The sequence below is a fragment of the Catharus ustulatus genome, chromosome 29 (assembly GCF_009819885.2).
Source record: "Catharus ustulatus isolate bCatUst1 chromosome 29, bCatUst1.pri.v2, whole genome shotgun sequence".
Taxonomy (NCBI): domain Eukaryota; kingdom Metazoa; phylum Chordata; class Aves; order Passeriformes; family Turdidae; genus Catharus; species Catharus ustulatus.
In genome coordinates, this window is record NC_046249.1 from 2,967,127 (window position 1) to 2,976,121 (window position 8,995).

General features: G+C 66.5%; 3 protein-coding genes across 6 annotated transcripts; all 3 read left to right on the forward strand.

Moving 5' to 3' along the window:
- Positions 1-461: 461 nt before the first annotated feature.
- Positions 462-4,885, forward strand: REEP6 (receptor accessory protein 6). Of its 2 annotated transcripts, XM_033081977.1 has the most exons (6): positions 462-669; positions 2,728-2,821; positions 3,068-3,206; positions 3,371-3,539; positions 3,706-3,773; positions 4,358-4,885. In XM_033081977.1, exons 1-6 carry the CDS (start codon positions 555-557, stop codon positions 4,373-4,375), a joined length of 603 nt encoding a protein of 200 aa, XP_032937868.1. In that variant the 5' UTR covers positions 462-554; the 3' UTR covers positions 4,376-4,885. The 2 variants fall into 2 exon arrangements, with proteins under 2 accessions (XP_032937868.1, XP_032937869.1); XM_033081978.1 differs by lacking the exon at positions 3,706-3,773.
- A 105-nt stretch (positions 4,886-4,990) lies between these two features.
- Positions 4,991-6,709, forward strand: C29H19orf25 (chromosome 29 C19orf25 homolog). 3 transcript variants are annotated; one of them, XM_033081981.1, is made up of 3 exons: positions 4,991-5,052; positions 5,535-5,708; positions 5,788-6,709. In XM_033081981.1, exons 2-3 carry the CDS (start codon positions 5,561-5,563, stop codon positions 5,958-5,960), a joined length of 321 nt encoding a protein of 106 aa, XP_032937872.1. In that variant the 5' UTR covers positions 4,991-5,052; positions 5,535-5,560; the 3' UTR covers positions 5,961-6,709. The 3 variants fall into 3 exon arrangements, with proteins under 3 accessions (XP_032937872.1, XP_032937871.1, XP_032937870.1); XM_033081980.1 differs by having other exon boundaries at positions 4,998-5,073; XM_033081979.1 differs by having other exon boundaries at positions 5,000-5,077.
- A 95-nt stretch (positions 6,710-6,804) lies between these two features.
- On the forward strand, positions 6,805-8,992 carry LOC117008281 (granzyme M-like). The gene is made up of 4 exons (XM_033081975.2): positions 6,805-7,276; positions 7,367-7,511; positions 8,435-8,689; positions 8,801-8,992. The coding sequence occupies exons 1-4, from the start codon at positions 6,957-6,959 to the stop codon at positions 8,987-8,989; spliced, it is 909 nt and encodes a 302-aa protein (XP_032937866.1). The 5' UTR covers positions 6,805-6,956; the 3' UTR covers positions 8,990-8,992.
- The last annotated feature ends 3 nt before the right edge of the window (positions 8,993-8,995 follow it).

An 8,995-nucleotide genomic window follows, 5' to 3' on the forward strand; every position in this document is an offset into this window, starting at 1 on the left:
GAGCAAGAAGGTCGGGCCAGGGGCACACGGGGTGGGCTGGGCCCAACTTCCCCGCCCAGGCCGCACCTGGCCCAGGTAGAGCAGCCCGTGCCGGCGGGCCAGGGCCGGGGCGTCCCTCAGCCCCGCCGCCACCCGCACGGCCCAGCTGCTCAGGTACACGTGGGGCTTGGCGAGGCTCGGAGGGGCGGTGGCGGCCACCACGAGCAGCGCGAACAGCACCGGGAACAGCGAGAGCGCCGGGCCGGGCCTGGGTCGGGCCGCCATGAGGCCGCGCCGCCGCTGCACGCGTTGCCATGGCAACGGCGTGGGCCCCGCCCCTCTGTATGGCCTCTCCTGATTGGCCAGCATTGATCATCGCCCCGCCTTCTCATTGGCTACGCCCCCTCGTTAATCCCGCCCCACCTGTTGATTGGCCACGCCCCTTGGTCTAACCACGCCTCTTTCTGCGTTGGCCACGCCCCCAGCGGCCGCACTGCCCGGGGCGCGGGGTCGGTCCGGGGCCGCTCCGGGGCCGCCGCCGCTGCTTCATCACCGTCATCATCGCCACCGCCGCCATGGGCTCCCTGCAGCAGCGCCTGGAGCGCTTCCTCTACAGCCCCGGCCCGATCGGTGACCTGCTGGGTCAGCTGGAAGCCCGTACCGGCGTCCAACGGCTCTACCTGGCCTCAGGTGCGACCGGTACCGCGGGGTCTCCCCGGTTCTCCGGTTCTGTCCCCTTCTCCCCGGTATCCTGGGGTGCCTTGGTGGCTGCTCGCCATGGCTCTGGGCTCAGCACGGGGGCACGGGGAGGGCAGGCAGGTTTGGGGGTGCACAGCGGGGCCGTGCTGGAGGGGACTGGCGGTACCGGGGGTGACGCCGCTGTCACCGCACTGCCCTCGCCTTCCGCCGGCACGGATCCCGAAATCCCGAAGATCGCGGGGTCCGAGTGTCAGAGGTGTCAGAGAGACCCTCGAGACCCCTGGCACTGGCAGAGTGGGGGTCCCGGTTCTGGGTGAGCCCCCAGACCGTGGTGGGTCAGATGGGGCGCTGGGGATGGCAGCTCGTCCCCGTGTGTCACCGGTGGGACCGTGGGGATCCGGCCTCTAACCGGATCCCTGTTGTTCATTAATGAGGAACCAGCCGGATTCTCCCCAGGGTTCCTCCTCCTGGCACACTGTGCCCCCTCTCTCTGACCCTCGGCCCTGTGCCCTCTCTGCCAACTCCAGCCGGCCTCGGCCACGTGCTCCAATTTGAGATATCATATCAGACCTCCTGCGGGGAGGGCTCGGGGCTTCCCTGTTCGCCGTGTCCCTCCAGGCCTTTGGCCCCCAGGTGTGATTTGCTGTCCCTTCCCCTGCAGCAGGGCTGGTTCCCACTCTGAGGGGAGCAGTGTCCGTGAAGGAGCTCGGGCTGCTGTGTTTGGATGTGGTGTCACTCAGGCGTCCTCAAACAATCCCGGGGATTTGATCAGTGATGAACTTCTGGGGGTAGAACAAGAGTGGGCGCACCAAAAAGTGATGGTTCTGCTTTCTGGATCCCTGTCCTGGAAAGGAGAAGCTGTTGCTGAACTAAAAATTCCCGATTTCTCCCTCCCATGGCTCTGAAGCAATCCCTAATTTGAGTTTGGATCCATGGGCTGGAGTTTGGAGCAACCCCTGGGCAGCACCACCTCGAATTGCTCCCTCAGCAAAGCCTTTCCCTTGGTTTTTGCTGTTACATAAATTTCTCTGGGGGTTAAAATCCTGCAAAATCCCTTCTAAGGCTCTTGGGGAATGAAACCCAGCACTGCCTGGACCTGCCTGCCCTCCTCGGAGGGAGGTTTGGGATTGCTCCAAAGCCACGTTGCTCCTGCCCGTCTCCCAGGAAAGACCCGGAGCTGTGGGTGCCCCGGATCGGGGCCGCAGCTCAGCCCAGGAATGCTGCAGCGAGCAGAGCTGGGATAATCCGCCCTCCAAGCCCGAGCAAGGACTTTAATTCACCAGCACAGACAGGTTAATTCCCAGCTTCCTTGCTGCTGATGGAGGAGTTTGTTCCAGCGCTGGGGAGAAGCTGCTGGGCTGGACAAAATGCTCTGTCCCGTGTATCCCTGAGGTTCTCCTGCCCTCTGAGCCCTGCTGTGAGCGAGGCTGTGCTGTGCTTTTCATCCCAAAATCTCCCTGTCCCACCTTCCCCACTGCCCCTCTCTCCCAGCTCCGCTGCTCCAGCGAGTGTCCGAGCTCTGGGCAGGCTCCAGGCCACCAAAGCCCGCGGCTCACATTTAATTTAACGATCTAATTGAGTAGCAGGGAAGCGGGATTGGATTGCAGCTCCCAGGGGAGCCAAGCCTTCCTTTGCCACGGGCAGCGCCTGCGGGAGGAGCCGCGATCCCGGGCGCCTGATCCGGGAGCAGAGCTCGTCCTTGAGCGGGAGCTCTGGGAATGCCGAGCGGCTCCGGGGGAGGAGAGCGGAGCCTTGACTTTGGACCATGGCTGTGTGTTGTCAGCGTCTCTGGTTCCTTGCCGCCCTGGCCGCGCTCCAGGAGCGAAAGCGCTGCGAGATTGAGGTGCTAAAGTCCCAAAGCAGCCGCTGGAGGGGACGGACGGTGACAGGAGCAGGTCACGGGGACCTCGGGGGACACTCCGCCACGTGCCTCGTTACATCGGCGTCCTGCAATTAATTGGGGGTGGTGGTTAAACGGCTCTGGGATGAGAATCCCGCTCAGGACAGCCTGGTGACAGCAGGCACCAGAGCGTCCCCTGTGCCCCGCAGGCTCCGTGGCTTTCCTGGGGCTGTACCTCATGTTCGGCTATGGCGCTTCCCTGCTCTGCAACATCATCGGCTTCGTCTACCCCGCCTACGTGTCGTAAGTACCTGTCCACACCTGGAGAGCGTTCCCTGCCCTTCGCTGAGGGTCTCCCTGCTCAGTGAAGAGGCAATCGTGGCTGGGTTGCTCTTGAGACCTTCCTGAAAACGCGGGGACCGTGACAGCCCAGAGCACCAGCGGGCAGGTTCCCTTCGGGGTTTGGAGGGTTTGGGGGGTTTGGGGGGTTTGGGGAGCCCATCCCAGCCCTGCAGCAGCCATGTCCTTCCTTCCCCTGTCCTGCCACAGCATCAAAGCCATCGAGAGCAACAGCAAGGAGGATGACACCATGTGGCTCACGTACTGGGTGGTGTACGGCGTCTTCAGCGTCGCCGAGTTCTTCTCCGACCTTTTCCTCTACTGGTTCCCCTTCTACTATGCCGGGAAGGTAAGGGCTGTGCCGGGCTGCTCCCGTCCTGGGGCTGAACAGGGAGGAGCTGAGTGTGGGGGGCTCTGAGCAGGAGCAGGGAGCTGCACCCAGCTCAGATCCCGCGACCTCCAGCAAACCCTAGCCTTGGATGTGGAGCAGCTGAGCCCCTCCTGTCCCCGCAGTGCGTGTTCCTGGTGTGGTGCATGGCCCCAGTGCCCTGGAACGGCTCCCAGGTCATCTACCACAATGTCATCCGGCCCTTCTTCCTTAAGCACCACAGCACCGTGGACAACGTGATGGGTGACATCGGCACCAAGGCCCTGGATGCCGCCTCCACTGTCACCCGAGAAGGTGACTCAGGTCCCCCATCCCTCCATCCTGCTCCGTGTCCCGCTTTTCCCAGCGCAGGGGCGTGGGCAGCTCGGTTTAGTTAGCAGTGAGTGATGATTTCTCGGTGCCCCGGGACAGGCACAGTCCCTCTCTAACCTCTCTCTCCTCTCTGTGCTGCACGGTCCAGTCCTGCGGACTTTGGCCAACAGCAGAGCGCGGCTGGCGGCCGAGGTGGCCCCGCAGCCCAGCCTGCCCGTATGTAACGAGCCGCGGCTCCCGCTGCCCCCCGGCCGTACGGGGACGGGAACGGGGCCGGGCCATGCCAGGCGCCCGCCGGGTCCCGTGCCCACCGTGGCACCGCCCGAGCCGCTCTGCTCCCGCAGGCACCGGCGCGGCTCCCGCACCCCCGGCCCTTTCTCCCGTGGCGTGGGTAGAGCAGGCGCTTCCCTCCCGCTTCTCTGTAGCCAGACCCCGTCCGTGTGTCCGTCCTTGTGTCCGTCCGTGTGTCTATCCTTGTGTCCGTCCGTGTGTCCATCCGTGTGTCCGTCTGTGTGTGTCCGTCCGTGTGTCCATCCGTGTGTCCGTCCGTGTGTGTCTGTCCGTGTGTCCGTCCGTGTTTCCATCCGTGTGTCCGTCCCTGTTGCTCCTCAGCGCTGCTCCCCTCTGGAGGAGGGCGGGGAGGGCAGGGCGGGCTGTCACCCCCGTGCTCAGCGGGACAGGGAGGGAACGGGACGGTGACGCGGGGCCGGGCCGGGCAGTGCCCCAGGACACCGGGCAGTGCCTCAGGACACCGGCCGCTGCCCCGGGGACAGCCACTAACGCCACCCGTGTCCCCGCAGGCATCAAACCAGCCCTGAACCTGCAGAAGGCGAAGTAAGAAGAGCATCAAGGCCTCTGGTTCCGGCACTACAGCCCCGGTACCGGGACCAGTACCGGCACCAGCGGCCCCAGTACAGGCACCACGCTCCCAGTACTGGTACAGGCAGCCCCCATTCTGCCACCGGCACAGAAGCCGGTACCGGAACCATGCTCCCGGTACTGGTACCGGCATCCTCCGTTCTGGCACTGAAGTCCCCCGTACAGACGCTGGTACCGGCTCCCAGTGCTACCAGTACCGGCACCATGGCCCTGTTCACGGTACCGGCTCCCAATGCTCCCAGTACTGGCACCATGGCTCTGTTCACGGTACCGGCACCGTGCTCCCAGTACCAGCACCATTGCCCTGTTCATGGTACCGGCTCCCAGTGCTCCCAGTACCGGCACCTTGGCCCCGTTCACGGTACCGGGCAGCCCGGGCCGAACCCGTCCGGGATCCCGAGTTTCTCCAGTCCCAGTCTGTTGTTCCCCCAATAAACGCCGGTGCCCCCAAGCGCCGCTCCCGTCCCACCTGTTCCGTGACACCGCGCGGCGCCTTTAAGAGCGGCCGGGAGGGGGGCGGAGCCTTTGGGAAAGGGGCGGGGCTATCTCGATGACGTCACGGGGCGTGGCGGAAGTGCGGCCGGACGGTGGCCGGGACGGGGGTGTCGGTCTGTCGGTCCGTCTGCCGCACAGGGGGGTCGGTCTGTCCGCCGAGGGGGATCGGGGGCTCTGTCTGTGTGTCCGGGGGGCGGAGGGGGGAGGTTTGTCTGTGCGGGGGTGGGGCTCTGTCCGTCTGTCTGTCTGTCCGGGGGTGGGGGCAGGGAGGGGTCTGCCCGTCTGTCTGTCCGTGCAAAGGGCGGGGAAGGTGGGGAGTCTGTCAGTGTGGGGGGAGCGGAGTCGGTCTGTCTGGGGGGGGGTGCAGCACAGGGGATCTGTGTGTCTAACTGGGGGGGAGGAGCAGGTGTCTGTCTGTCCGGACGGGAAGGTGGGGGGGGTTCTGTCTGTCCATCCGGGGGGCTCTCCCTGCTGCGAAGTGTCCATCTGTCTGTCCAAAGGGCAGCACAGGAGGTCTGTCCGTCCTGGGGGAATAGAAGAGTGGGGGTGTCTGTCTGTCTGTCTGTCTGTCTGTCCGGCACCCTCACCCTCCCCCCTCCCCAGCCCCCGCCACATGCGCGCCCCCCGGGATGAGCTCCAAGGCCAAGCGGGTGCTGCCCACCCGCCCTGAGCCCCCCAGCGTGGAGCAGATCCTGGCCGACGTGCGGGGCGCGCTCCCCACCGACCCCGTCTTCGTCCTCCCCGCCGAGCCCCCGCAGGACCACGGCCCCGCTCCAGGTGAGCCCGCACTGGGGAGAAGGTTGGGGGGACGTGGGGATCCCCCCCAGCCCCGCTGAGCCCCGGCTCTGCCCGCCAGGCTGCCCCGAGCCCGCGGCCGAGGAGCTGTACCGGCAGATCCGCTCCTACGTGGGGATGAACCAGCGGCTGCAGCAGTCCCGGGAGCGGCTGCGGGAGCGGCGCCGGGAGCTGCGGAGGGTCGGGGAGGAGCTGGAGCGTGGAATCGCGGAGATGAGGCAAAAGGCGTTCTGAGGAATCGCGGTGGGCACCCCACGCCGTGGTTTCACCTTCACCAAAGCGTCTGCATCGGGAGGATCCGGGTGTGCCAGGACTGTGGCACCCCACCCTTTACCCAGGGAGCGCTGGGATCTGCCAGGACAGCCCGGGGGCACCTTCCTGGTGCTGGAATCGAGGCTTGCACCCCTCCTTCTGCCCCTGAGGCGGCTGCCATGTCCTCCGTGGGTGACACGTCCTCTGCTCCCTACGACTTTTCCCTCTGGTACTGCCCCGAGGATGACCACGTCGCTTCCCGCATCGCGGAGCGCCTGAGGGAGGAGGGATTTCGGGGCTTTACCGAGCACCAGGACCGAGTGGCCGGGACATCCGTCATCCTGACGGCCATGGAGGCCATCGAGGCCAGCCGAGTGGCCATCCTGCTCCTCTCGCCCAAGTCCGTGGGCGACCCGTGGTGCCAGCGCGTGTCCCAGTGGAGCCTGTTCCGCAATATCCACCGGCGCGACCCCAAGGTGCTCCCCGTGCGCGTGGGGGTGACCAAAGACGAGATGCCCTCGTTCCTGCAGCACCTGGTCGCGCTGGAATATCAGAATGAATTATTCTTCCAGCGGCTCCTGGCCAACCTGAGGTCCCGCCCGGGCCGCGGGGCCAGGCGGGTCCCGCCCAAGGGGACACACTGAGGGACCACCAGAGGGGCTGGGTGGGTGGCCAGCACGGCCCCAGGGTGTAAAAAACTGCTAATAAAGGTGGTGGGAATGTGTCACACAGCACTGTGAGCTGTCCTAAATCTCACAACCCCCCATTTTCGGGAGCTGAAGGTGCCACTTTTTGTCTGCAAACCGAGCGCTGGGGGGGCCGTGGGCGTTTCCCACCCCCGCCGGTGTCACCTTGTGGGTGCTGCTTCCTCTTCCTGCCCCCCTGAGCGGGACCCCGCTGCTGTCCTGCTCTGCTGCCACACGCGACCTGGGGCTCCTCCAGCTCGGCAGCAGCCCCGGGACAGGCGGAGCGGGCGGGATGGGAGCGAGAGGCTGCCTGGGGCCGCTGCTGCTGCTGCTGCTGCCGTCCCTCCCTTGGGCTGAGCACCTGGACGGTGCGTCCGGCGTGGCCAGCGCGGGCTCGGACTCACTGCCCGGGCCGGTGCCAGGTGCTGGTGGGGACGAGCCCTTGCTCCAGCCGTCGATCATCGGAGGACACGATGCCAAATCCCACTCCCGGCCCTACATGGTGTCCCTCCAGTTCTGGAAGTCTCGCTCTCGCTCCTGGAATCACTCCTGCGGGGCAGCGCTGGTGCACCGGCGCTGGGCGCTGACGGCCGCGCACTGCATAGATGACAGGTGAGTCCGGCACGGCTGTGTCCTGCCCGGGGAAGGGACGGGGCTCCGGGTGACCGGCACCGGGCTGACACCGCTCCCGGGCCGGGACAGGCAGTGGCGCAAAGGGTTGCTGGTGGCGGGACTGCACAACTGGCGGGATCGCGGTTCGGGCACGCAGAGATTCTCCATCCAAGCTGCCTGTCCCCACCCGGGCTACGATCGAAAGACGATGGAGAACGACCTGCTCCTGCTGCAGGTGGGAAGGAAGCCGCGGGGAAGGCTCCGAGGCGGGGCTGGAGCGGCGGCGGTGCCGGGAAGGGGCGGGGTGTTCTGTTGGCACGGCTCGGTGACATTGCCGTTTCTCACCCGCAAGAGGTTTCACACCTCGGTGTCATCTCCGCGCTCCCGTGGGCGCTGCACCGGCTCGGTGCTTCCCTTCGACCCGTGGTGTTGGGGGGCTCGTCCTCAGTCCCCCACCCACAGCGCTGGGGGCTCCCCACGACCCCTCACCTGTGGCATTGGGGGTCCCCGAGACCCCCCACCCACAGCACTGGGGTGCTCCCCATGACCCCCCACTCACGGCACTGGGGGCTCCCCACGACCCCTTACCTGCGATATTGGGGTGCTCCCTCTCGACCTCCCACCCATTGCACCGGGGTCTCCCCTTTATCCCCCCACCCACAGCACTAGGGGCTCCCCACGACCCCTCACCTGCGGTTTCGGGGTGCTCCCCTTTGACCCCTCACCCACAGCACTGGAGGCTCCCCTTTGAACCCTCACTGCGGTATTGGGGGTCCCCGCGAGCCCCCACCCACAGCATTGGGGTGCTCCCCTTTGTCCCCTCACTCACAGCATTGGGGTGTTCCCTCTCGACCCCCCACCCACAGCATTGGGGTACTCTCCTGTGACCCCCCACCCACAGCACTGGGGGCTCCCCACGACCCCTCACCTGTGGCATTGGGGGTCCCCGAGACCCCCCACCCACAGCACTGGGGTGCTCCCCTTTGTCCCCCCTCTCGCAGCATTGGGGGCTCCCCACGACCCCTCACCTGCGGTTTTGGGGTGCTCCCCTTTGACCCCTCCCCTGCGGTATTGCGGGATCCCCCCGATCCCCCACCCCTGGTGTTGGGGTGCTCCCTGCCCATGGGGGGGGGGTCTGACACCGCCCCCCGCCCGCAGCTGAACGCGACGGTGACACCGAGCAGGACACGGCGGCTGATCCCGCTGGCGAGGAAGGAGCCGGCTGCGGGGGCGCGGTGCAGCCTGGCGGGCTGGGGGTCCCGCGGGGACGGGGAGCTGTCACCCACCCTGCAGGAGATGGAGGTGACGGTGATGGACGTGCGGATGTGCAACAACAGCCGCTTCTGGAAGGGCGGAATCGGCCCGGCCATGATCTGCTTCCAGGGGCTGCAGTGCGGCTCCGCGCCCGCCAAGGTGAGAGCTTGGGGGTGCAAAGTGCGGAGGATGCTCCCCCCGAGCAGGTGAGATGTTGGGGGTCCCTGTCCCCTGGTCGGGATCCACTCCCCGGTGTGACCCCCCCCTCAGGGTGACTCGGGGAGCCCCTTGGTGTGCGGGAAGCGGCCGGCGGTGGCAGGAGTGATGTCCTTTAGTAGCAAGAACCCCACTGACCCTTTCAAGCCGCCCGTGGCCACCTCGACCGTGAAGTGCAAGAAATGGATCCAGAAAACGCTGCGGAAGGGCTGTGGGTCCGCCCAGCCCAAACACACGGCATAGACCAAA

Bases quoted from the DNA above. Each gene is read 5' to 3' on its own strand.
- REEP6 (XM_033081977.1), top strand. From the start codon at position 555: ATGGGCTCCCTGCAGCAGCGCCTGGAGCGCTTCCTCTACAGCCCCGGC. The intron at 2,822-3,067 runs GTAAGTACCTGT...GTCCTGCCACAG, and splicing joins GTCTACCCCGCCTACGTGTC to CATCAAAGCCATCGAGAGCA. The intron at 3,540-3,705 runs GTGACTCAGGTC...TGCACGGTCCAG, and splicing joins CTCCACTGTCACCCGAGAAG to TCCTGCGGACTTTGGCCAAC.
- LOC117008281 (XM_033081975.2), top strand. From the start codon at position 6,957: ATGGGAGCGAGAGGCTGCCTGGGGCCGCTGCTGCTGCTGCTGCTGCCG. The intron at 7,277-7,366 runs GTGAGTCCGGCA...GGGCCGGGACAG, and splicing joins GCGCACTGCATAGATGACAG to GCAGTGGCGCAAAGGGTTGC. The intron at 8,690-8,800 runs GTGAGAGCTTGG...CCCCCCCCTCAG, and splicing joins GCGGCTCCGCGCCCGCCAAG to GGTGACTCGGGGAGCCCCTT.
- C29H19orf25 (XM_033081981.1), top strand. From the start codon at position 5,561: ATGAGCTCCAAGGCCAAGCGGGTGCTGCCCACCCGCCCTGAGCCCCCC. The intron at 5,709-5,787 runs GTGAGCCCGCAC...TCTGCCCGCCAG, and splicing joins GGACCACGGCCCCGCTCCAG to GCTGCCCCGAGCCCGCGGCC.